Source organism: Capsella rubella, unplaced genomic scaffold (genome assembly GCF_000375325.1).
Source record: "Capsella rubella cultivar Monte Gargano unplaced genomic scaffold, Caprub1_0 scaffold_6, whole genome shotgun sequence".
NCBI lineage: Eukaryota > Viridiplantae > Streptophyta > Magnoliopsida > Brassicales > Brassicaceae > Capsella > Capsella rubella.
The window spans coordinates 4,444,956-4,471,175 of record NW_006238918.1 but is presented as its reverse complement, the minus strand read 5'-3'; the positions used below and the strand labels follow the sequence as shown (position 1 = coordinate 4,471,175).

Sequence of the window (26,220 nt, the reverse complement as noted above, 5' to 3'; positions counted from 1 at the left end):
TCCTATATAGTAAATTAAAATGTTTTAAGGTGAAATTCGTTAGAACTTAAAAATTCTTTATAGCTGGTTAAGTTTGTCTTTTGACTAAATATAGTTTTACACTTTTACAGCAATGTAATCATTTTTCTCAATTTGAAAAAGTTGTACTAGGAATATCAGAAAAGGTAAACTTTTCCCAAGAGCAAAAAGAAAATCATATAAAAGAAGAAAATATTAGTTAATAAAAAGTTTTAAATTGATGAAATTAATTGTATAGTTGGTATTAAAAGTAAAATACAGAAGTTTGTTTTCTGGAAATAAATACATTAAATGTGTTGTAGACCTTGTATAAATTTCTCAAAGATATTTTTCCAAATAAAGTGCAAAATATCGGAAAAAAGAAAAGCAAATACATTATTTTATTTTGATTTCAGTCAAGCTTTTTAATTTTTTATTGTTATGTTCATAAATTGTAATCATGTACAAACTGTCATCTAATAAAAATACAGACGTTACAAGAAAAAGAAAAAGAAAAAAAAAACATATGTACCAATGTAACGTGGACACGGTGGAATCTTTGTAATATATGTTTCTATATGTCTTTAGGGCAAATAGATATCTTTCTATAAAGGGTGCAAAACGACGAAAGATAGAGACAACACATTACTTTGACCAATATACAATATATATATATGTATGTATACCTTTAGGGTGGTATAATTTCCTTTATAAACACAAAGAATCGTGAAACCTCTTCGTAGAGTCGAGATTAAAAAGAGAGAACAAGAGAGAGGATAAGATATGGATGCCGGTGAACCAAGTAAGGTTTCTGGTGAGCTAAGTATGGTTATTTATGGTGAACCTGCAGGTAAGGCTATTTCTGGTGAACCAAGTAAGGTTTCTGGTGAGCGAAGTATGGTTATTTATGGTGAACCTGCAGGTAAGGCTATTTCTGGTGAACCAAGTAAGGTTTCTGGTGAGCGAAGTATGGTTATTTATGGTGGACCAGGTAAGGCTATTTCTGGTGAACCAAGTCAGGTGTCTGGGAAACGAGAGAAGCGTCCACGGCAGAGGAAAGCGCCCAAGGGGATCGATTTCGAGAGCAGCGTAGCCAATTTGTCGAGAGAGGGCAGAGAGACTTTAATGGTTGTCAATCGTAAGAAACGATTGAACACGATCCCAGGTAATACCTGTTCCGTCTTTGATCATACCTGTCCTCGATACAAGTGGCTTCACCCTGGTTGGATTTGTGAGGAGCGAGTCAAGCCTAGCCATCGACTCTACCGGGTACGTCATTGCTCTTGATTCTTCTTTTCTTCATATATCATCCTATATATTCATCAATTGTTGTCGCCCGTCATGTAGATTTTAGGCTTTCTATTTGTCACTGTAAAAGTATTGGGTTTTTGCAAAGAGTGTATCGAATGATTATATATATAGGATAATCTTGGTTGGGTCAAAGAAGATCAGATGCATTGTATATGCAAATAGTGGTTTTTTCTTTCATTAATATGCCCCCGCCGCTCACTCTGGTCTTTTTTCCCATAATTAATATTTCATATATTTACATTTTCAATGTGCAGTACTTTTACGATCCACTGGGGCAAATGTACAACACTAAGGGAGAAGTGGCTCAAATGTACGCAGATACTGAGAAGACTCGTGCACTCGTCATCTACGACAAGTAATCTACTTCGTCGATCTATGGAGATGTGTGCAATGATGAATATTTATGGTCATACTATATAAATGGCCAATTACCATCCTAATTAATTATCCTTGAATAAGTCTATCTAGCTATCTTTTTATTTTTATTGTTATCAATGGAACTATCTTTCTTGAATTGTTATTTCTAAAATATGAGCTTAATTATATAAGATTGATCGACAAACCTTTTCATTTCTGTTGGTGTTAATTTGCAAAAGTTGAGTTTTATTTGGTTAAAAATATTGTACTGTGTATTCAGAATTAAAATTTGTGGTTTATGGGCTAAGACAAAATAGTTGCGGGGAGAAAGAAAGACAGGAAATAATTTTACACCTAGAGAGTGTGATGAGGAACCAAAGTGTTTGAACCAGCAGAGAGAAACGAGTTACATTCGATCAAGAGAGTTTTTACACCTTTGGTTACTTAGGGAGGAATAAAATTGTAACTTTTGTGTGTTAGTTACTTATATGGTGGAGACGAGAGACGACGTTGCATACTCTCTTTTAATGGTGGTGTTGGTAGAGACGACGAGATTGTTGCATACTTTCGTTCCACACGGAATTTGATAAGAAAGTTGCTTGAATGAGTACTATCAACATTATCTTGTTCAAGTTTGAGAATTTTTCTTTCTTATATATAAGAGTATTTTCAGTAGTTGACAAAAAAAAATACATATATCTTACTCATGAAACAGCTTATACTGTATAAAAATCATGGCTCGAAGATATATACCATCAGTTTTTCGTAAATTTTGTCGGCGTGTAAATGTAATTTAACTATCGACGAAAGTAATTTATGATAAATTTTCGCTAAATTTGGTAATTATGAACATATATACTTGAAAAGATTTCTTAAAAAAAGCAAACATATATAAAACCGAGAAAATAATTCAATATATACGTAAATAAAGAAAAGGTTGACTCAATTTTCGACATTAAAAATTATATGAACAAGAGTACCTAACAATTAATAAAATGATATAACGAGAAAACGTAAATCTCACCATATAAAACAGTAGTGTGCTTTGCTATAAGATATTTATTTTAAGATTATATAAAAAAGAGAACAATTTTAATAATGAAAAATAAGCATGACCTATTCGTAAATGTATAGTCAAAAGGTTAATGTTAATGATAAAGATATACGTAAAATGTAGGAGGAATCGTGCATGTGTCTCGAATCAAAATAGTTTCTGGATTCGCCATGAGATAGACGACTGAGTTTGTATGTGAATTTCGATTATATGCACGATATAAACTTAGAATCAAAATGTATTGGCTGCGAGAATGTGAAGGGCATGGTCAACTCGAGCTAATTAGCTAGGCTCAAGATGATAACATTGATCTAGTCAATTTGGAAATACATGATGAACAATTTGACCTTCTCGATCGCTTCTTGGCTTTTATATATCCCATCCATCAACGAATATACCCCTCGCCTCGATAGTGTTAAACATAAAACGTGATGAGTTGACTGACATTAAAAAAAAACTTTTTAAATGCTATCTATTACTCTTATTCAATGGACTCTACAAACAAAGCCTGCATGATGATTGATGAACCTTCTTCCAACATATGCCATAGAAGACCGCTACATATATAGAAGTATAGATAGATAGATAGATATATATTTATTATCTAAAATGTCACGTCAAGGACCCAAGATCTACATATATATAGTCGCTTTTATGACGTGCAAATAACAGAAAGAAACAGTTATTCAAATGGTCTGAAACCATTACTACCTATCTATATCCAACTCTGTAACGAGTGTACTCGAAGTTTACACAGGCATAGATTGAATGATGAACCAATAAAATTAAAAGAATGTCTAAAATTACATGTCCCCTTTTTTCCATGGACACCAACCAATACCACCATATTACAAAATCAAATCAATTAGAAATTTGGAATGAACAGATGTACCATAAAAGTAACCAAAAGTCTTAAGGAACGTCTTGTTTTAGCTAAAAATAATAGTCTTCTTGTCTGAAATTAATAAGCATTCTTCTGTACTTTTGTTGCTTGCCTTTGTACAGTTGCCCACGTTGGCTCCTTCGTCGTCAAGTGAAAGTTATTGTCATTATCTTTCTCCTTCTTTACATGGAGGAACCTGATCGAACCACCATTGTTGTATCCACCTGATGTTTCCCGTTCTGTTTCATTTGGTGCTGTGACCAATGCCTATGTGCTGCTAAGACTCTGTCTAGCAGTTCTTGAGGCACTGGTTCTCCTCTTCGTTGCTGTGGTGAGATACTTGCTGTATGAACCAACGTTTTCCATTTGTCCTGCAAAAGATATCATCACACAGTTATTGGAACCATTTAGCTTTCAGTTTTCAGTGGATAAGATTCAGACGTGCGTGCGTGCGTTTATCCAGTTTCTGCTATGTATCTTACCTTCAAGTCCACGTAGGTTCGGTAACTTGCATCCTCGAAAGAACGCACTTTCACATCACGCCATCTGCAAGATAATTATTGATCATTAGTTTGAACCCCCAACAACCAAGTTATTTATATTGACCATCAATCCATCAACCGAATCAGTCTTTTTTACCTTCCAGTCCCAACTTCTTCAACTGCTTCTACTAGAGCTTCTACCTCTGTAACAGAGAATGGTCTCCTGGTTCTTCGCTGTGAAAGCTCTGTACGCTTAGGTTTCTCGTTAACTGGAACAATTGCTAGAGCCCCCGACTCCAAGGCTGAAACTGGAACCAACGCTCTTGAATCTGGTGAACGTTGTTCATCAGCTGATATGTCACTCTGATATGGGACTATTTCAAGGTTATTCTCCATACTTTTTCCCGAATTAATCAGGAGATCTGCATCTTGGAGAGGGACAGGAATTATAGCATCCAACACGGGAGAAGCTGCGGGCCTGGCAAGAGCGAATGATTTTCATTAGGATCTCTAGAGCTCCAAATTTGTCCATGCACAAAAGCATAAATTTGCAGCAAAGAAAAACATATAAGAACAAGTTTGTTGGTACCTTTCTGAAAAATTGGTAGAATCAGTTGGCATAGAAACAACAGGGGTTTCAGAGCAAAGAGGTACAGGCAGTATTTCGGGACCAGGCTCCAAGGTGAAGCCAAGGTTGCCTAGATTTTCTCTACACGAAAGACCAGTCTGTGATAGAGTGTTGTTGTCATCTCTAACCTTCTTCCCTTGGACCAACACCCCAATACGTATTCCACCACCGAGTAAAGCAGTAACAGCCTCCTTCACCGTCCTCTGCAACCAAAAGTGTTAAGTATCATGATGTTATGAAATAACCATTCATCATCGTCCACACCAGAACCAAAACATCTACTGAGACCGACAGGAAAAAGACAAATTAATCACGCACCTTCAGTAAGCCTACAGTCGCTGTCTCTGGAACTTCAATAACAAGCTCTGGAATCCTAAGCGACTTGATGCTGAACTTCACTGCGAACAATGATATAACATGAGACCCACATATCAAGTCTCAGTCAAGTTCTATGAATTATTAATTGATCAAGTACCAGGGGAGTCCTTTAAATGAAGACCGATTTCGGTAGAGAGAACACCATCTTCTGCATTTAACAAAGAAGCCAAAATATCATGAAATAAAAATCATATCAGCCTGATAAGGAAGCATCTGAATATAGACTGATACACGTACCTGATTCTCCCTTCTGAGGTGAATTAGAAACACTTTCACTGCTGAGTCCTCCATCATAATTTACGACCAAACCTTTGTCAGACAGTCTTCTTTTCCTGTGAACAGTCTCACGCTTCCATGGGTTGTGACCATAGGATGGTTTTCTCTTGCGGTACAGAGCCTTCAAATGACCATCTAGACAGATATCCACAAGCAGAGTAAGGGCAGAGCAGCAACAAAAAATGGATGCGCCAAAGAGTAAAACACAGCAGAATATGATACTCACCTGTTCTAGTGTCTTCAGAACACTTCAACTTAGAGAGTCCTCTCCCGTATTTTGTCATTACCGACTTCTTTACTCTTCGATTTCCAACCCGAGAGGGAGGCCTATATGACTTACATTTGTCACTAAATTTGTAATACTTACAATAGTTTTCGTCATTATCTCTGCAAACTAACTTAGAGTGATTCACATATCCTTCAAAAGAATCATCAGGGACACGATCTGTGCATGGTGCCAACTTGACATCGCCATCCAGAAAGACCGATTCTGGAGACTGCGAATGTAAATGACTCGGATCCTTCAAGCTAAAAGCATCAGCAGTGAAACCACCGGTTGCCTCTCCTTGTTGAAACCCGGCATCCTCATTAACAACACCCGTCTCCTCAGAGCCTACGAGGGACTTCAAACCACAAGCCTTCTTACAATCAGAAACCGGTGCTTGCTCCGAAATGCCATCATATTCCAAAGAAGAAAGTTGCAAACACATTGCACTGGTATTTTCGCTACTCGACTTAGAGGCGGGGTTTCCATGATCAGAGAACTCAGATTTACAAGGCTTATTATAGACATGTTCAAGTTCCTGCTTAATCCCTCCACCCAAATGATGACGATTATCCCGTTCAGATGCATAGGTAGACGTTGAAGAACTTTCGCTTTCTTCAAGCAACTTGCCAGCAAGAGAAGCTAGCAAATCAATCGCACAGATCTTACTGCCATCATCATCAACAGCTAACTTACTTGTGACCTTCCTCTAAAACAGAAAACACAATTCATCAGAGACGAATTTAGAGAGAAAAAAAAAAACACAGAGAAGAAAAATAAATCCAAAGATGAAGCACAATAATGATTACCCTGCTGGAACGAGGAGCCTTGGGAATACTTGAGAAATCAAAGACATTAGAGCTAACACTTAACTTCCTCTTGACCACCATCTCTCAATTATGCATAACAAAACAACCTTAGAAAAAAAAACGATTCAGTAAAACATATTAATTATGATGATCTACAGATCCGAGGTCAGACACAAAAAAAAACAGGACCCAAGATAAAACTAACACATATACAGATCAACAATGAAAAACCAAACTCTTAATCATATTTTGTTTTTATTAAAAAAAAAAAACATGCAAAAAATAAATGAAACGAAAGAAGCAACGTATCAACAACAGAATAAGAAGAAGAAGAAGAAGAAGAAGAGAGAGAGAGTAGCCAAAACTCAAAATGTTTAAACAATTTACGTAGGAATAAACAATAAACACCATCTTCCTTATTGATCAGATCTCGACAGCCAAATTCAGACAACCCCGGCTTATTCCAAATCCGACAACATGTTCAATAAATTGCTCACCAAATACAGATCGAGAAGACGAAAACAGAATTAAATTGAGATCATGAATTGTGGATGACAAAAAAATAAAAAAACTCACCGAATCACCCAAGAAGAACGATGTCTGGATCACAATCTAGCGCACCCGAAGTTAATTATAGATCACGCAAACTGATAAAAAAATTTACGCTACTTTACCCAGTAAAAATAAAGAAAAAATTAATCGAATCTGACTAAAGACAATTTTGCGTAAATGCTCTATACAAAATGAATTAATTTTTCTTCTTTTTCTTTTTTATTTTACAAAAATCCTAAAGGTTTAAGAATGAGATGATTTGGCGATCGTCCTTCACTTTCTCTTAAATCTCTCTCTCTTCTGGAATAGAAATAAGGAAGAAGAAGAAGAAGAAGACATAAAACCCTTTGAAAAGAAACCACAACTGACCCTCACAAAGAAAAGCTTAAACCCCCCTCCCCCCTCCTCTCTCTCTCCACCCCATTTTTATTCCTTTTCCAGAAAAAAATTAAAATTAAAATATACTTCCAAAAGTAACCACACAACCGGATGAGGCAGTTCATGGATATTGGTTTTACCGGCTTTACCCAGTCACTCTTCTTATTAACTTTAACTTACTTTTTGTTTTCCTCACGACACGTGGAGGATCCTCTCACTACACGAAACCTATTTTTTTCTTTGTCATTGTCAGAAACAAAAACAAAATAAAATAAAAGACAGAGAGAGAGAGAGATAGTTTTATTAATTTCGCGATTTGGATAAATTAAATTATTATTCCATTTTTGAGGGGAATATTAATTATTATTGAGTCTGTGATTGTGATTTGTGAATTTGTGATACCGCGTGGATCCTTTCCTTTTATTACTGTTCCCTGCACGTTTTTACATCATTGGTCCACGTGTACTTCCCTTGCTGACGTGGATATTGTCCGAGTGGGGATCTCCTTTATTATTAAGTCAAGTCTTTAATTAAGGTTAGAGATGATTTAAGTTAAGGTTACTATATGTTTCGAAACTATTAAATTCTTCCACATAAAGATTGTTCAAAGCTCTCTATATTTATGACTTTTTTTTTTTCCTTTACTTTTTTTTTTGGGGTCATATATCATCAACGTTGGTAAGTTTATTCATAGGTAACCCTATCAAATACAAGTTTGATATTATTTCATTCAATATTTTGATTATTGACCAGAAAGCCAAACAAACACACCTAATTTATTTATTTTTAAAAGTTCAATAACGACAAATATTATTCACCCAGTTCATTTTTAGTCAAGTTTCCTCTCCTTTAAACGATACTATCATACTACTACAGACTACAGTATATGATCATATATGTATATAAATATATACGAGGAAGAAATTAATTATATATATTGCACCACTAAAATATAGAGAATCTTAAAAGCTAAAACATCTCCACGTCTTTTAACATGTATAGACGTGATAATGATATTGAATACTATAAATCTACTGAATGTCGTATGGTATACATTTACGATAATCATCCATGCATATATTTCATAGTTGTTATTTTGATAAACATTAAGCATATTCTTAGTTTGGCCGGAAAAGAGCATATTCCTTGTCGTAAGAAATGTTAAATCACTGGGTAAAAGGGATTATATAGAATAGTGTATAAATAAACTAAGCTTTTGTTGCATTTAATTTTTATTTTAATGGAAATGAGATCCAACCACCTACAGCAAATGGAGAATATTCCATTTTAATTTGAAAGTCAGTTGGCATAAGCTTATCGCAAGATATAATACTTAAATAACAAATCAATAGATATATAACAAACCAAAAAAAAAAGGTAAGACAAGATTTCACATGGTTGATTGTCACACTCAGAATAGATACATCGTCTTATTTTTTTAATACACCGATAATATTGGATTTATATCCATGTCGTTCTGTATTAAGAGATCCATGTGTTTGTGTTTCAATGTCGATGATCAGATCTCATATTTATATATATATATATATATATACACTATAATACTATATATATATATACACACACACCAACTTGTTCTTTAATTTCAAGTTATAAGTTTAATAATGTTATGCGTATTATATACATTGTTGACGAACAATTGATTTATTCGTTGATGTGACGACCATAACATATTTATATGTCAATATGTCATATCTATGATACATAGTATGTCAAAATATATTATAATCTACTCGTGTATATATATGCACTAAGCACTATCCAACTATATATATGTTAATATGTATTCAAAACATGAGGTGGAAGAAAAAAAACAACAATTCAAAACACGAGATGTTTGTTTGATCCCGATGTTTTAGTATATCGACAACGGTTGTGTAGGAGATGGTGCATATATACTTCCAAGAGAAAACAAAAAAATGGCGTAAGAATATTAAGAATTAGCGGTGAAACTGTAGCATTTTTCATGTATTTATGCTCAAGCGGAAGAGGTAGGCACGAGTATATAAGAGCATCCTCAATGGTAGCTTCTTATGGTTAAAATTTCCTTAAGAAAGTACATTATATAAGGTACTCTTTAAAGGAAATTTTAGCGCTAAAAGACTACCATTATTGATGATCTAAGATCTGGTCTCTTTACACATTTGCGAGTAATTTCGTCTGGATGTACAGCTTTATTTTTCTTCTTTATTTTTTTTTTTTTTGTGTGTTTTCTCTGTCATAACCAAGTTGAAGAAAAGCAATCACGTAGTTTCATCATCATCATCATCACATGGTTTCTCTCTTCTCAAATCCTGGCAACATTTTCGGAAATTTTATATATAATAGTATATTCCGTAAATTAGCTCACAAGAATCTCATCAGTATCTTACACAATACCCTAACATCTACGTTTTCGTTTCCATATTTGCAAAACTGGCTTTCCGAGACGGTTGCGTATGCTTGAAGGCCGTATATATACGTTGCGGTGGTTGTAATAAAAGCTTACTCGATCGACATGTCAACTTGGTCTTAATTCGTGCCCACTTATTATAAGACAAGTCACTATAATATACAAATATACTCACTCTATTCTAGGATATACTCTATCTATTTTATTTTAAGTGATGGTTAAAATTGTTATACACATATTCAAAAAATATATATGTAATTTCTTTTATTTATACCAAAAAAATAATTAAAATAAATTCAACCAATCAAAAAATAAATGTAAAATATTATTGGTCAAAAAGTATTAAATACATTTAATTTTTGCATAGAAAGTTAAAAACATCACTTAAAATGAAACAAATGTTTTGGGTAAAACATCACTTAAACTAAAACGGATGGAGTATGATATTTTGAGCAAATACACATAGATTAAAAATATTTAATTTTTGTTTATTTCTAAAAAAGATCATCAATTAATGTTTACTTAAACATTTTAAACCAATGAAAAAACAATCCGCATAAGATAAATTGATAAAAAAAAAAAAAACAGTATTTAATTTTACATAGATTTACGAAAAAATATTATATTTTAGAAAAAAAACAAAAACCTAAAAAATCATCTATAGAACAGAAGGAGTCGTAAATAGTATCATTGTTTTCATTAAATATGATATCTAGCTAGAGTAACTTTAGGTGTTAAGATATTACAAGAAATTTGTTCAATTAATATTAGGGTATATTATAAACTTCTGAATTATTAAGAAATATATATATATATATACTTCTTTAAATTATGATTTTATGCAAATCATCTCTTAAATAAGATCTTTTACAATAATTAGTACGTATTAGGGTATTTTTTTGTGCAAATAAATATTAGGTTTGCCATTTGTATCAAAGGTACCTTGTGCAAATTAGTACATGCTGTTTACACCAAACCGACATATATAAATGGTGCTACTAGCCTACTAGTACATAGTCGCCTCCATGAAAGTATATATATGAAACATGTGCATTTCCTTGTTTAAAAATCCATCATAATTTTCTCCCATCGTTCTCGTTCAATAGCATGCATACATAATAATTTGACTACGCATTAAGCTCACTTGCACAGAAATCCACATTGTACGTTCAATCATGCCTGACATGCTTTCTCCCGATAATCATTAAAGTAACACTTATGCAGAAGCTATATGTGGTTTGTGCCAAAACTATCAAACAATATATATATGCCCACCGAAAGAAAACACAAAACACGGTACGTTATATATAAGGCTAGTCGATCACTTGTCTTCAAAAAACAACTAAACCAACCTAATTAATTTGACAATATGTATGTATAGTTAGTTGTTTATTATTAAATGGTGGGAGGTGGATGCGTGAGTGAAGAAGGATACCCATATGTATGTATAGTTAGTTGTTCAACTGTTCAAGTAACCCCAAAACCATCCACCTCTTCTTTTTTTTATTAAAAGTGAAAACGTTGCGTGAACAACAATCTCTCTAGTAGGTTTATAAACCGTCAACTGTGACTAAAAGAAGGAAAGTTGCAAAATTCAAACGTAAAAAGGACTTCCTCGATCTCGTGCCGAAAGAGAAACACAATGAAATAAAAAACAAGTTGGTAAAGAAACTGATGATTATAAATTTTTCAGCTCATAGTATATTTCAATGAAACTATTATAATTATATATTTGGAGAACTGTCTATGATATAAGCACTAATCGATTGACAGTGTTTTTTTTTTTGTGTGCAAAACTGCACACTCGCAATCACTTCTTTTTTCTTTTAAATTATTTTTCTGATCGTTGTGTACATGATCAACTCATCATTAGACCATCTTGATACCAAATTCATCATCATGATCACCATCACAAATCATAAACATTCATAATGACGTGGTGATGATGATGATGAGATGATTAACAATTTGGGCTTTTTTATATGCTGAGTTTTCAGATGGGTCTCGTCAATAATACATTTGGGCTTTTCAAGAGTGGAATGTGTGCAGATTTCAAATTTTAGCCATGGACAGTTGGACCGAATAGGAAAACATACTCTGACATTTTCAAAGAGTTCTCGGGCAAAGTTCTTGGATTGATTCTTACTTGTCTGACTAGTTTCTCTTTTAGGGGTGTGGTTTAACTTTAGCTGACAATGGAGATTATACGTTAGTTCACTTAAATTTTGCATCGAATTGTCCAGTACCATTTTTCTAAAAAATAAACGAGTTTTGAATATTATTGTCAGTATTGCATGTTCTCGAAACGAGTTTCTAAAAAGAGTGTGTCAACCAATAATTTGGGTTTGAGTTGAGACGATCGAGAGAAGGTTATGTTGGTAGAATACTTCTCACCAAGTTTGTCATAAAAAGACGATCAAGTGAGTCGAACCCAGTTACTGTCGTAATCAACACAATACCCATAAAACACACTAAGTATTTACAAATCAAATACATAGCATACCAACAAAGTTGTCTTTCACAACATTGACACACGAACGTCAAAATGCTTACTACCAGTTTCGACATTTTGACTACACAATTACATTAGTCCTTAGTAGTAGCAAACATACATAACTAAAAAATCCGCGATCATCAGCATTCCCAATCACCGTTGATCGCAGACCTTGAAACCCCAAAGTGAAATGCTGCTGATCCAAAAGAGATTTTCGGATACTCCTAGCATCATTCACTGTTCTACACAACAATGGAAATATCAAAAGAGAAATAAATACCTCTTTCTTTCTTTCTTTTTTTGGTTTTTTTTAAGGCTGGTGATATCTTCTCAAGATGAACAATCTGGACAACGTATCAATCCATTCTCATTGCAGTCGGGACATCTCTTGAGTCTATCTTCATCCTCATCAAACAGTTTCTTACTCCCACTACAATTGGAACAGGGAACAAATCTAATGTCCCCGCAACAATGGCAAACAAAGCCGGGTTGTCTCATGGGGAACTCTTTAAGAATCTTGGCAAGCTCGCCAATCTCGAACAAGCTCTTGATGACATCAGCACCACCAACATACTTGCCCATGATGAAAACTTGAGGCAAAGACACACTCTTCTCTCCCATTGCAATCTGCAACTCTTTCCTATAAGCTATATCCATGGAGACATCACGCTCATCAATCCAAACACGAAACCCTCTAAATATCATCCTCACAGCATAGCAATCCTCGTAAGTCCTCCTAATCCCTCTCAAGCTAGTAAAATACACCACAATCCTATCCTCTGTCCCGGGAAGGCGGATAACGGAGTTGTTTAAAGTGGAAAACGGGGAAATGCGTGATTCAGGTAGAAGAGATTTGCCAGATTTCTGCTTGAGAGGAATCTCAGCAGCTGGAGCTGGTTTGGCGGGTTTGGAACTCTCAAACAATCTACAGAGGTTCTTGACTTTTCCTTTAATAGAAGTTCCCACTGATTCAACGGGGGTGTAGAATTTGGTAATGGAGGTGGTACGGTTCAGAGAAGGATTGAGATTGTGGGATTTGGGGTTGGAATCCGCCACAGTCCTCCCGTGAATTGTAAGAGACCTGTTGAAAAACGTCGACGTCGTTGCCGATTTCGTCTTCCCTGAGAAATCAGCGTTTTTATCCAATCCCGCCATCGAAACCAAAGATCAAAGAAACACCCTTTTGCTCGACGGCTTATTTGTTGCCTAAAACCTAATCAAAAACCCTTTGATGATTGATTGATTGATGTTCAGATTCAAACAAATTGGCGAATCAAAATATAAAAAAAAAGAGAAATTGAAAACAATTGAGAAATCGGCTCACCGATCGATCAGCTCCCAAGGAGGAAATGAGGGAAATAAAGATAATCCTTTATCGGGAAAGAATCAGCTTGTGTGAGTCTGAGTTGTAAGAAGATCGGAGCTGAGAGCTGAGGAATTCGCAACTATGAAGATGAAATTGAGATTATCTGATTTTTTTTTTCTGGGAATTTTCGTTTGTTTTTTTTTCGTTGTTTCTTGTTGCGGAGAAGAACGAAGAAGATGTGGAGGAGAGCTCTGAATTAGCCTTTGTTGTAAAGCAAAGAATTTTTCTGTTTTTTTCTTTCTTTTTCAACTTTTTTTTTTTTTTTTTTTTTTTCAAAATTATTATGTCTACTCTTATTAAAGGTTCTTTATGATTATTTTTAATTTGTTTTTGAAGATATACAGATGCTGCTTCGAGGAAAAAAGAAAATAATTAAAAAGGTGGATTTAATTTTTAAAGTGCGAGGAAAAGTCGTTTTTATTGGTAAAACGCGGTTGTCGTATTAAGAAGAAAAAAAGGTTTGTTCAAATGGTTACAGCGGTCTGAGAGAAACCAGATTACACGCCCGGTTTACATACAAATTACCTGAAGCCACAGCCACTGTAGGGTTGTTTCTTCTTTGCCTTCCTCAGCTATACCTCAAGTTTAAACTGACGTATAATAAGAAACATAAAGAGGAGTGAGCATTTTTATATGACGACGACTAGAGGAGAGAGTTTCTAAATAAAGCATACTTATTATATATTCACATTCCTAAGTGAAGAAGGAATAACCCCGCACGCACGGCTTCCAGTTACAAAACCAAACTCTTCATTTTCATTCATTTAGCATTCGAAATACTGAGGCATGCAGTACCTGTCTATATATGCTCTTGATGGTTCACTTCACGCTTTTTTTTTTTTTTTTTTTTTTTTTTTTTTTGAATGAATGTAAAATTTGTATTCAACCAAAAAAAAACTTGTTTACAATATATGCATCTATACGTAAACTTGTTCACTTCACGCTTTACTATATGTTTCTAATATTTTTACGCATTGATATGATATGTTAGTAAAGGGTTTGAGGTGATACATACCGCAAAGATGAACAAATGAGAACAAATCATCAGTCACACAACTCACAAGTGATCATTTGGAAATAGGGATTCTTATGGAGTTTGCCACTTTCTCACTCAAATTTTATAAATATGCCATTTTCACTAAAAATTTATAGATTTGCCATTTTTAAGTTTGTTAAATTTTTTTTTTTTTTTTTAAAATATATACTTCATAATAAATACTAAACCCTAAGAAAAAATGGAACCAAGAAAACTCAAACATAATATGTAAAATTGTGTTTTTAGGTCTATAAAAGTGGCAAATCTAAAAGATTTAACATAAAATGGCAAAAACAAAAATGCCATTGAGAAAAGTCCTTATTGAGTAATTCCTGAGTAATTAACTCTTTGGAAATACAGTATGCACATTATACCGTAGACCGTATCCTACCCTAAATATTAAAAATGTTCACTTGTTAGTCTTTGAATATGATTACTTGATTCTCTAAAAAGACTAAAATTCAATACCAGCTAGAAAATTCGAATATATGTTTCAAAAAATAGGGACTTAACAAAGATATAACCACACAAAGATATGTTTTCCCGCTGGTTTCACAATCCAGAGTCTGAGATGATTTTGGGAAGATGCATGATAATGGAGAAGAAGATGAATATTGTCAGTTGTCTATCATTATTGGTTGATATTTTTTTGCAACCAAAATGTATCTTCTCCAATGTTCCATCGGTGTCAAATTAGCAGTATCATATACTCACATCCAAAAATATATATGTCATATTGTGAGAAAAATAACCCCACTTCAGTAGGCTGAACTTTACAAATGATAAATGTTTTTTTTAAATATAGGCTTTCGTCGTTATGCACCGAACGATCCAAGTTAACCAAGGCTAGATAGTGTGTTTTAAAAAGAAAAAGTTCACTTGTTAGTCTTTGATTACGAATTATGATTACTAATCTTTTGTATGGGTTACACAGATATTTAAGACTTCCACACTGTTAAAATAGTGACTAAACAAAGATCAAACCACACAAACTTATATGAAATTTGCAGGTTTTCTCATTGTTACACAATTCATAGGCTGAGTTCACAATATTCGTTGATATTTTTTTTGTATAACCAACATGTTTTTTCTGCAATATGTTACATCGGTATCAAATGAGCAATGTCATATCCAAAAGAAAAATGTCATATTGTGAAGAAGAAAAAAACCCCACTTCAATATCAATAATATGACGAATCATTTAGAATTTGGAGTACTTGAAAATAAACACGCAATAAAAACGTTGCTGTCGGTATAGCACCGAACGAAGGAAGTAAACCAAGCCAGCAAGCAAGCAAAGGCAATTCTAAACCTTGTTTCTTCTTCACCTTTAAATTCTCTCTCTTTCTCTCTCAAAGAGACGTTTCATTTCTGTATAACCGAACCAACCAACCAACGTCCTGCCTAGAAGAGAAACCACGTTTGATGAAAGCTTCTCTCTTCCGGAATTTCAAAGGTATACTCTTTTTCTCCTTGTGTTGTTTATGTTTTCGAATTCTCTCTGTCGACGAATCGGCTGATTCTGGGTGGGATGTTGTCTATTTCAATTTCACGGAAGAGTTGTCGGAAGTTGACTTGCTAATTGTTTGATTTCAATTTTGATTAAGAGGGGTTCGTAGATGATTTCAGCTAACTCGTGACTCTTTTGTATTTGGTTTCACCTAGCTTTTTGAAGCAAATTTCTGAAAAATTCCAACTTTGTATGTGGGTCTCTGTGTTTTTTTTTTTTTGTTTGTGTGTCTCTTAGTGATTCTCTTATTTGCTATCTACTTTAGAGAGACGTCTGAGTGGATAATTCGTTTAAAGGATATGCCTTTGGTTTTGTTCTGTTACAGGATTTTGTTATGGAGATTATCTCACTGAACTTCGTACCTCAGTGCTCTGTGGTCACTTGGAGTAGTAAATTAGCCACGACAAGATTGGTCCCAAACCGATCAAATCTCTTATTATCTGGGATCAGGAAATCCAGACTTGTGATTCGGAATGGGAATTCTGATGGTTATGTGGTTGGTGAGAATGAGGATTTGGCTAGTATAGCCAGGAGAGGAGAATCCAGATCAAAGGTTTTGATTCCTGGTTTGCCTGATGAATCAAATGGTGAGGCTGCTGCCCGAATCAGCCATTCTCACTGTGAGTGGAGACCTAAGCTCAGAGTGCACTATGAGAAATCGGGTTGTGATAACGTTGAGGCTCCTGCTGTGTTGTTTCTACCTGGATTTGGTGTTGGTTCATTTCACTATGAGAAGCAGCTTACTGATTTGGGAAGGGATTATCGAGTATGGGCTATTGATTTTCTTGGGCAGGGTTTATCCCTCCCGACTGAAGATCCAACTACCATGGCTGATGATACTGGTGCCTCGGAAGATGAGAAACCATTTTGGGGATTTGGTGATAAAACTGAACCATGGGCTGATCAACTCGTATTCTCGCTGGATCTCTGGAGGGATCAAGTTCAGTATTTTGTAGAAGAGGTAAACAATATCTGTTGATTTTTTTTAACTATGCTGTTCAGTTGTTATGTTACTCATGAAGCTTTTGATTCACTTTTAGTCATAAGTTCAAACTGTAAGTCTTGGAAAGTTTAGGAGAAGAGGATGGTGCAGTGTTTTAGCTTTTTCATTATGTATTGTTGCTATGACTCATATACTCATGGATTTGAATAGTTGCCAAATCAGCACCTGGTAGCGTGGGTATGTAGTCTTTTGTGATTGGTTTGGGCATGAAAGAGTACAGGATGCTCTAGATTTTACTCATATTCTTGATTCTGTTTGTGTTCTAGTTTCAGTACGAATTTGAGGAAATCACCAGAACACTTGTCGCTATTTCCCCTGAAATAAGTTGCTGAATCGATTTGAATATGTGGTATTTGTTGTACAGGTTATCGGTGAGCCTGTGTACATTGCAGGGAACTCACTTGGAGGGTATGTAGCTCTCTACCTTGCAGCAACCCATCCTCACCTGGTAAAGGGTGTTACCTTGCTTAATGCAACACCTTTCTGGGGTTTCTTCCCTAATCCAGTAAGATCTCCAAAGCTAGCACGTCTCTTTCCATGGCCCGGAGCATTCCCTCTGCCGGAAAGAGTGAAAAAAATCACAGAATTGGTGTAAGTGAGACTTTATGAACACACCTTCTGGCCTGCAAATTACCATTTTCTATCTCTATCAGTCTAACATCTTTACTTTTGTTTTACTTCGCAATGGATGAAATTGCAGGTGGCAAAAGATAAGTGATCCTGAAAGCATAGCTGAGATACTTAAACAAGTCTACACAGACCATTCTACCAATGTGGATAAAGTATTCTCACGTATTGTGGAGGTCACGCAGCACCCGGCTGCTGCAGCATCGTTTGCTTCAATCATGCTTGCTCCTGGTGGACAGCTATCGTTCTCTGAAGCTTTATCTAGGTATAAGACAGTATGCTTCTTTTGTTTTATGTGTGTTTTCCCTCTTCGTCATTGGTCTTGCCGCTTATCAAAGAATGCAATTTGATGGTCCATGCTAGGTGTAAGCAGAACAATGTTCAAATATGTCTCATGTATGGAAGAGAAGATCCATGGGTGACACCTATTTGGGGAAAGAAGATAAAGAAGGAAATCCCCAATGCTCCATACTATGAGATCAGCCCTGCGGGTCACTGCCCACACGACGAAGTCCCGGAGGTACAAAAACAACTCAATAAATTCTTCAAACTCTTTAGTTAGCTTTGGAACTGAGTGATGAACCTATTTGGGATATGAAAACGAGTAGGTGGTGAACTATCTGATGCGCGGGTGGATCAAGCATCTGGAGTCTGGTGGTTTTGAAGCGCTCCCGCTTTTGGATGAGGCTGAAGAAGACTTGGAGAAGTCCAGCCTTAGTCGAGAAATTGAGTTCCCGAGAGATGGTTGGAAGAAAGCAGTGAATCTGTGGGTGTATGGGTCAAACGTGTCGTTCTGGAGTGGAGTTAGAGAATCTTTCAAATCCAGTTTCACAAGGGTGTTTGGAGGGAAGTCTGCATAGAAGAAGCATGGAACAGTCGTCGTGTAGTGTAAATTAGTTGTAATCGGTGATGCATTCTCGATGCTAGCTATAATGTATGTATGTATGTAGCATTCAAATTTCTAAATGGTCAAAGAGAAAAAGTTGAGAAAATATCAATCTACTTGATAGTTAGTGACTAAAACGAAGAAACTCTCGTCTTGCAGTGTTGTATACGATCAGTCATCCACAGGTTCAGATATAAAAAAAAAAAAAAAAAAGGCAGAGCAGGAACCTGAAAATGACTAGCTTTGTGCAGTAAAATAGAGACTGCCAAATGTCAGAGAGTTCTAAGGGGCGTGTCCCTTCCATGTGAAGTCTTTCTGTTGAGACGGTGAATTTGATATATTTCTCTTTTCAGTAACTGTGTTTAGATCATATAACCAACCATTAGTGTTGTTGGCAACTTCCATAGCAGGAAATTAAGAGTCCCATTCTTTTCACATGGGACTGATCTATTTTGGAAAGAAGTAATAGAAAACTACAGACAACCAACACTAGAGGGGGAGAGTCCCTCTCAAACAAACAAAAATTCACTGAAAGCTGCCTGCAGGCCATATGAGTTGTCTTCAAATTTGATATAGGAAAGTAGAAGGGCATGTGGTAGAAGAAAGTTGGAAGTCAATATAAGTGAGGCATGTGAGTATGCATTTTGAACATGCATGTTATCTACTACTTTCTTGGTTGAACGATTATAATTTGAAGAATGAATTGGGGTGTTTGAAAAGACATATCAATTGGTAACTTTTTCGAGGCAAGGCTAATCGAGTAAGTAGGTCTTCTTCCCTTGGCTTGAAACTCATTTTTTGGTCTGTGAATTTAAATCTATAAGAAGGCTATCCATCCAACATGAGATTAGGATTGGTGGTCTCTTTAGATTCTACTGTTTCACCATTTATGTAAAAAGAAATTAAAAAACATTTAAGTAAAACAATAAAGAAAGAGAAGAAGAAGAAGAAGAAAAAAAACAAACTTTATTAGTAAGAAAAAGGAAAGTAGGACCCAAAAGAACTGGCAAAATCCTCCAAATGTGGCAAAAAGGTGTCATGCAAATACCTCTAAACAAAAAAAAAAAAAAGAAGAGAGAGAGCAGAGAGCACGCAAAACAGTGGCCATGCAACACACAACATTCATTAGTTATTTTTCTTTCTCTTCCTCTTTAAAAATCAAAAATCCAAATTTAGCAAACTTTTAGTGTTCCCATTATAATAGATTCCCCAAAAAAGGACTTCCAAAACCCCATTTTTGAGACGGGAGTTGGAAAGGTTCAACCTTTCTCTTCTCTTCTTCTTTCTCTTCTCCTTTCTCTTCTCTGTGTGTGTATGTATGTATATGCGATATTCTAAATATTTGGGGGAAATTAAAAGACAAGTGAGAGATGGGTCGTGGTAAAATCGAGATTAAGAGGATCGAGAATGCCAACAGCAGGCAAGTTACTTTCTCCAAGAGGCGTGCTGGTTTGCTTAAGAAAGCTCATGAGCTCTCTGTTCTTTGTGATGCTGAGGTTGCTGTCATCGTCTTCTCCAAGTCTGGCAAGCTCTTTGAGTTCTCCAGTTCTGGGTAATTATTTACTTTTTACTTTTGATTTTTGTATTTGCATGTCTTGATTTTGATGTGTGACTCTATTTGGGAAAAAGGCTTAAGATTTACAGTGTTTGACCCCCTAGGTGAAAAAATTGAATCTTGCATGTTCGTTTGGATCATTTTGACTTAAAAGGTTTCTGATTTGAGCTCATGAGAGTTACTAATTTGTTTTTTAGGATGAAGAAAACACTTTCTAGATACGGCAACTACCAGAGTTCTTCAGATTCTAAAGTAGAGGTGAGAATTTTAGTCTGTTTTCACATATGTTTGAAATTGTTGTTTTTTTTTTTTAGCATCATAATCTGATTATTGCCTGTTTAGAACCTCCAGGAGGATTGTACCGAGATGGACCTTTTAAAGGATGAAATTTCAAAGCTTCAGGAGAAACATTTGTATGGAATCTAAATATATCCCACTATACCAAATTCTTACTTCATATACTTCTCTACTTTGTTTTTACAAATTTATTTGGCTTTCTGTGTTCTCTGTAGACAGCTTCAGGGTAAGGGATTGAATACTCTGAGCTTCAAAGAGCTTCAAAACCTTGAGCAGCAACTTTATCATGCGTTGATATCTGTGAGAGAGCGAAAGGTAAACTAGTAATATCACTCTTCCCTCATTCCTCCTCTCTGCATTTTCCTAATAAAGGTTTTCTGGTGATTTCAGGAACAGTTGTTGACTGTCCAGCTTGAAGAATCACGCCTCAAGGTAAACACTAGCTTTTCCTCTTTTGCTTCCAACTGCATATAATGAACTAAATGTAAGCTTATATACAGTATGTGATTACATGATTCTGATCTTGTTAAAACTGATGTCATTTTGACAAGCTCAGGCTCTAATTAGCTAGTATGCAGTTTATTTGTCTTAAGACTCTTGACTATGTACAGAGTACAAAATATATATTTCTTTTCTTGACCAGCCATAATATTTACTTTGCAGGAACAGCGAGCAGAGTTGGAAAACGAGACCTTACGCAGACAGGTTCTTTTTAGTTTTGTCGAATCACCTCCGGTCATGAAAGCATATTTCTCTGACAGTTTATCTCCTAAAACAGGTTCAAGAACTCAGAAACTTTCTCCCGGCGTTCACCCACTATGTTCCATCCTACATCAAATGCTTCGCTATAGATCCCAAGAACGCTATCCTAAACCATGGCTGCTTGGAAGACAGTAACTGCAGCCTCCAGAAAACCGATTCAGACACAACTTTGCAATTAGGGTATTGCTCTTTCAGTTTGCTGTCACTAGTTGCAATATATGAAACTCATTTCAGATACAAAGTCGGTTGTCTTACTCCCTTATGCATATGCCTTAAAACACTAATGGAATAATAAATTTTTACTACTTGTCATTTCTCCAAGGTTGCCTGGAGAGGCACATGATAGAAGGAAGAATGAAGGAGACAGAGAGAGCCCGTCAAGCGAATCAGTGACAACAAACACTACCAGAGCTACTGCAGACAGGATCAGTCTAGTTTAGCAAAAATTCTACCTGAAAACAAATGATTCTCTCTGTTTAGTTATAGAGAGACATTAGAGTGAGGTAGAAAATGTTTCCTCTTTAGCAAATATCACATTATTTTGAAGTAATTTGAGAGAGATACTTGCAAAAACAAGAGAAGTTTAACTTGTCTCATCTGCATTGTCTTCTAACCTAAACTCTCTGTACTTCAATCTGTTGATGATTTTTTGTCTGTCTCTCCGATCACGAAGATATGCATAGCGCAAAAAGTTATTTGATATCTCCAATAGTTGATTAAAAAAAATACAATTGGAAGAATTGACAGAGAGATAGCTCTATGGTTCCTTTTTTTTTACTTCCTTCAAGTCACCAATTCATATGTAAGGGATAAACTAGTGAAAGGCTTGGAGTGGTTTTGAATCACGTAAACACTTATCAATGCGGTAAAGTATTTACAATGATCAATCATAAAAACTAGTAGTCCTATTGTATGACCAATCACATTTTGTAAAAGTAAACTTGGGACAATCCAGAGCTCACCCCTAAAGCGAAGGTTGTCGGAATCTTCTTATTTCATTACAATCATCATTAAGTCCCAATTGGACTAGAATGTCTAAATAAGTAAAAAGTACAGAATAATTTTATTATTAATATGCCCCCAAACTATCAGCAACAGTTTCAATAAGGACTTCAGATTCTCAATTATTACAATTCATCCCCAGATTAATAAAGCCCGAGAAGGCATTTAATTTAGACCGAAACCCTAACCCCTCTTTATCCCCGCGAGAGAGAGAGAAGAAATCGGCATTGAGCAGCCATGGTTTGCATCAGGCGAGCGACGGTGGATGATTTGCTGGCGATGCAAGCCTGCAATCTCATGTGTCTTCCTGAGAACTACCAGATGAAGTATTACCTCTACCATATCCTCTCATGGCCTCAGCTTCTCTACGTCGCCGAGGACTACAATGGTCGCATCGTTGGCTATGTGCTGGCCAAGATGGAGGAAGAGAGCAATGAGTGTCACGGCCATATCACTTCTCTCGCTGTTCTTCGTACTCATAGGAAGCTCGGTCTCGCCACTAAGCTCATGACCGCCGCTCAGGCTGCTATGGAACAGGTTTCTAATCTTTGAATTCGCTTTTCTCTTCTTCCTTTTTTTTTGCTTCCGTATATGTTTGCATTCAACAAGTTGAGTCATTGAAGCAGTATATAGATTCGTGTTGTATAATTTGGATAATATATCCTTCTTTTAGACGAATTTGTGTGGTTTGCGTTTATGTTGAAGATTGATATGATTATGTAAGTTAGGTGATTCTTACTGAAAATATATGAATTTTTGTATCAATTTTTGGGATCTTATCCCTGTTATTAATTATTGATTGGTTCGACTATAGGGATTGTGTTTTCTTCTCTTGATTGGATTTTGAAGCAACTCAAGCTCTGTAGACTGTATAAGATTTTAAGTTTTGTCCCTGATTGTGTTATGCTTTGAACTGACTAAAAATTATTTTCTGATTTACCTGTGAACCAAGGTTGATTGTTGTTTTTTCTCCTATCAAACTTGAACTGTTTAAATCATTTTAAGGCTTTTGTGGCAGGTTTACGAGGCAGAGTATGTTTCCCTGCATGTGAGGAGAAGTAACCGAGCGGCATTCAACCTGTACACAGAGACATTAGGCTACAAGATTAATGATGTAGAAGCAAAGTATTACGCGGATGGGGAGGACGCTTATGACATGCGTAAGCATTTGAAGGGGAAGCAAAACCATCACCACGGCCACAGTCATCATCACCATGGAGGTGGATGTTGTTCAGGTGATGCAAAAGCTGTTGAAACAACTCAAGCCGTAGATGCTAAAGCAGTTTCGAAGTGAGACTCGAAAGCAGTATTACAAGATAATTATGGGTATATTGAGTTGGGTTTGCTGGCTCGCTCTAGTACTGCTCACTATTTTCCATTCATATGATTTCGAGTGAACAATACATTTGGTAACCAACTCTGTGTTACTCCTTTGTCTTTCTTTGGCTGTACTTGAAACTTAGCTGTTCTTTTTATGTATCATGTTTTGGAATCCCAAGCTTTCATTAAGGCTTTACAACTTCAGATGGAAATCTTCTATTCGCGAGATTCATATGATTTCGAGTGAACAATACATTTGGTAACCAACTCTGTGTTACTCCTTTGTCTTTCTTTGGCTGTACTTGAAACTTAGCTGTTCTTTTTATGTATCATGTTTTGGAATCCCAAGCTTTCATTAAGGCTTTACAACTTCAGATGGAAATCTTCTATTCGCGAGATACAAGATCTCTGTGGCAATATTGTACATTTAATTACAAAAGAATCTTGAATTCGACAGTTTACTTTCAACTCAAGAACCCTGTAAATTTTTTCTGTTGTTCATATTCGAATATCTTGAACCACTAGTTTGTGCAGCGTCAAAGCTTTCCTGCAGCCATCTGATCTGGGAATTGAGACCAGCATCACGAAGAGCATTCAAAGCTGAGGTGTAGAGCCTTGCATCAAGCCTGGTTCCTTCAACTTTCATGTCCTGCAACAACCTCATTAGTTCATCAATTCTGCTGGTTTTGGAGAAAACACCAACCATGATTCCTGCCATGGCCCTATCGATTTTTCCTCGGTTCATCCTAAACTCCTGGTAAAGCTCCACACACCTATCCAACTCTTTTGCTCTATTATACGCACTGATCATGCTGGTGTAACTCACCTTATCGGGCAACACCTTTGCCCTCTTCATCTCTTTCCATATCTTTTCAACCCGCCTAATGTCCATAGCTCTTCCATGCATATCAATCAAGGAGTTGTAAATCCAGATGTTGGGTTTACACCCTCTTTGTTTCATCTTAGCCATGAGTTTCACAGCATCACTTAACCTCCTTGTTTTTCCGTACATATCCATTATATTTGAGTATGCGACAACACATTTGTCAAATCCCTTCTTTACCATCTCATCAAACAAATTTTCAGCCTTGTCGTACTTCTCTATCCGACAGTATGCATTGATGGCTATTGCGTACGTCACTTGCCCAGCCTCACATTCTTGCTTCATGGCCCATTCATAAACCCTCACTGCTTCGGCGAAACCTCTTTGCTTACAGAATCCATTCACAATCGCGCAGAGTATGCAATCAGTGACCTTTAATTCAGCCTCTCTCATTGCGGCCACAACCTCTAGAGTTCTCTCCATTTTTCCTTCTCGGACATGCATCAATACAACCTTCAAACACATTTCTGGATCCCTCAACAGTTTCTTCCGTCCTGCTTCTTTGAATAGCTTCTCGGCGATTTCAACCTCTAGTGCATCTGCAAAGGCACGGATCAGTATAGAGTACAAGTCACTACTTTCCGGAATTCCTTTATCTTTCATCTCCTCCAAAAAATCTAGAGCTTCTAATGCTCGTCCTGACTTTGCAAGGGAAGAACACAAAATCGTGTAGATACTGCCTGATTCCTTTGCCAAGAAGCTTAACCTCTGACTCTTAAACTCTTGAAATAACTCAACCACTTTTTGATTGTCACCAATCCTCTCGTGAGCCTCCATGATCCTGCAATAACAGCCCGGACTTGGCTCAAGTACTCCTCCAGATTGTTTCATCCTATCAAACACTTGGATCGTGCTACTATACATGTGGAGTTTGTTAAAGCCTTTCATCGCTGCATCAGATGCAGACACCGCCAATGATTTGTCTGATCTAAACACGCTTAGCAAGCAATGTGTAATTCGGAATTTTTTATTGCTGATGCAACTCCTGATCAGATTGGTACACGTTTGAGCATCGGGAAATGCTTTATGTTCCCTAAGATCCTCACAGAGGGAGACGAGCAGATCCCAGTTCTTAGAACTCACCAAGTAATTGATCAGGTGCTTGGTCGTCCTCAACTCTGAGTTGTCCTTAGCTTTCTCGTAGAATTCAGAAGAAAGTTTCCGTGTTTCCGGGTCTCGGAGAAACCTGGATAGTACCCGGTCAATATCACCTGTGCCCGGTCCAAAAAATGGCCACTTGTCTCCTTTCGGATCCGGCGACTTCTTTTCATCTTCCTCAAGAACCAGAGAGCATCGAGACGAGCAGACATGGGAATGGTGAGGCTTCTGGGAAAAAAAGAAAATGTGTTTCGTCGGAGAAGTGAAGCTGTGGGGATTGGCATGGTGGTTCACGGTGGCTACCCACGAACCACTCGCGATGGCCATTTGTTTGTGTCTGAGCAGGACAGAGAGAGAGACTTCTCTCTTCTCTTTTCTTCACTTGTGGATGCTAATTCAGCGCGAGGATAAAATTCGACCACACGTTTGAATTCTTTTTCATTTTTTATTTGTGTGTCTGTGTGTGTGTACGGGTTCGTGCGTAATCGACGAATCACGTGGCGTATTTTAGATTTCATGTCTTGATAAGATTTGGACTTCTTTGGATCGGTTTACGATTCTTGTAAATGGGCTTTTTATGGGCCTTTTCGGCTTTAAC

General features: G+C 36.3%; 7 protein-coding genes across 12 annotated transcripts; 4 read left to right on the top strand and 3 right to left on the bottom strand.

Moving 5' to 3' along the window:
• The first annotated feature begins 728 nt into the window (after nt 1-728).
• Nucleotides 729-1,878, top strand: LOC17881265. The gene is made up of 2 exons (XM_006290062.2): nt 729-1,266; nt 1,563-1,878. The coding sequence occupies exons 1-2, from the start codon at nt 781-783 to the stop codon at nt 1,665-1,667; spliced, it is 591 nt and encodes a 196-aa protein (XP_006290124.1). The 5' UTR covers nt 729-780; the 3' UTR covers nt 1,668-1,878.
• Nucleotides 1,879-3,481: 1,603 nt separating this feature from the next.
• LOC17882693 (telomere repeat-binding protein 4) lies at nt 3,482-7,375 on the bottom strand. The gene is made up of 10 exons (XM_006287176.2): nt 7,017-7,375; nt 6,441-6,547; nt 5,593-6,340; nt 5,328-5,501; nt 5,188-5,238; nt 5,031-5,110; nt 4,674-4,915; nt 4,242-4,562; nt 4,085-4,148; nt 3,482-3,973 (listed from the first exon to the last, which is right to left on the bottom strand). Exons 2-10 carry the CDS (start codon nt 6,519-6,521, stop codon nt 3,785-3,787), a joined length of 1,950 nt encoding a protein of 649 aa, XP_006287238.1. The 5' UTR covers nt 6,522-6,547; nt 7,017-7,375; the 3' UTR covers nt 3,482-3,784.
• Nucleotides 7,376-12,222: 4,847 nt separating this feature from the next.
• Nucleotides 12,223-13,894, bottom strand: LOC17882021 (uncharacterized protein At5g39865). Of its 3 annotated transcripts, none has more exons than XM_023781371.1 (2): nt 13,602-13,894; nt 12,223-13,503 (listed from the first exon to the last, which is right to left on the bottom strand). In XM_023781371.1, the coding sequence occupies exon 2, from the start codon at nt 13,430-13,432 to the stop codon at nt 12,608-12,610; it is 825 nt and encodes a 274-aa protein (XP_023637139.1). In that variant the 5' UTR covers nt 13,433-13,503; nt 13,602-13,894; the 3' UTR covers nt 12,223-12,607. The 3 variants fall into 3 exon arrangements, with proteins under 3 accessions (XP_023637139.1, XP_006288432.1, XP_023637140.1); XM_006288370.2 differs by having other exon boundaries at nt 12,223-13,490; XM_023781372.1 differs by having other exon boundaries at nt 12,223-13,483.
• Nucleotides 13,895-15,961: 2,067 nt separating this feature from the next.
• On the top strand, nt 15,962-18,842 carry LOC17884390 (pheophytinase, chloroplastic). 2 transcript variants are annotated; one of them, XM_006287567.2, is made up of 6 exons: nt 15,962-16,135; nt 16,515-17,150; nt 17,557-17,783; nt 17,893-18,084; nt 18,183-18,339; nt 18,428-18,842. In XM_006287567.2, the coding sequence occupies exons 2-6, from the start codon at nt 16,524-16,526 to the stop codon at nt 18,677-18,679; spliced, it is 1,455 nt and encodes a 484-aa protein (XP_006287629.1). In that variant the 5' UTR covers nt 15,962-16,135; nt 16,515-16,523; the 3' UTR covers nt 18,680-18,842. The 2 variants fall into 2 exon arrangements, with proteins under 2 accessions (XP_006287629.1, XP_023637032.1); XM_023781264.1 differs by lacking the exon at nt 15,962-16,135 and adding an exon at nt 16,182-16,290.
• A 969-nt stretch (nt 18,843-19,811) lies between these two features.
• LOC17881837 (agamous-like MADS-box protein AGL15) lies at nt 19,812-21,978 on the top strand. 3 transcript variants are annotated; one of them, XM_023780890.1, is made up of 8 exons: nt 19,812-20,257; nt 20,458-20,518; nt 20,603-20,673; nt 20,773-20,872; nt 20,948-20,989; nt 21,227-21,262; nt 21,336-21,499; nt 21,642-21,978. In XM_023780890.1, exons 1-8 carry the CDS (start codon nt 20,076-20,078, stop codon nt 21,757-21,759), a joined length of 774 nt encoding a protein of 257 aa, XP_023636658.1. In that variant the 5' UTR covers nt 19,812-20,075; the 3' UTR covers nt 21,760-21,978. The 3 variants fall into 3 exon arrangements, with proteins under 3 accessions (XP_023636658.1, XP_006289158.1, XP_023636657.1); XM_006289096.2 differs by having other exon boundaries at nt 19,817-20,257; nt 20,612-20,673; nt 21,221-21,262; XM_023780889.1 differs by having other exon boundaries at nt 19,817-20,257; nt 21,221-21,262.
• A 515-nt stretch (nt 21,979-22,493) lies between these two features.
• Nucleotides 22,494-23,853, top strand: LOC17882405 (N-terminal acetyltransferase A complex catalytic subunit NAA10). Its single transcript, XM_006288663.2, has 2 exons — nt 22,494-22,858; nt 23,340-23,853. Exons 1-2 carry the CDS (start codon nt 22,559-22,561, stop codon nt 23,613-23,615), a joined length of 576 nt encoding a protein of 191 aa, XP_006288725.1. The 5' UTR covers nt 22,494-22,558; the 3' UTR covers nt 23,616-23,853.
• Nucleotides 23,854-23,940: 87 nt separating this feature from the next.
• On the bottom strand, nt 23,941-26,058 carry LOC17882628 (pentatricopeptide repeat-containing protein At5g13770, chloroplastic). The gene has a single exon (XM_006289500.2). It carries the CDS (start codon nt 25,947-25,949, stop codon nt 24,111-24,113), a length of 1,839 nt encoding a protein of 612 aa, XP_006289562.1. The 5' UTR covers nt 25,950-26,058; the 3' UTR covers nt 23,941-24,110.
• Nucleotides 26,059-26,220: the final 162 nt, after the last annotated feature.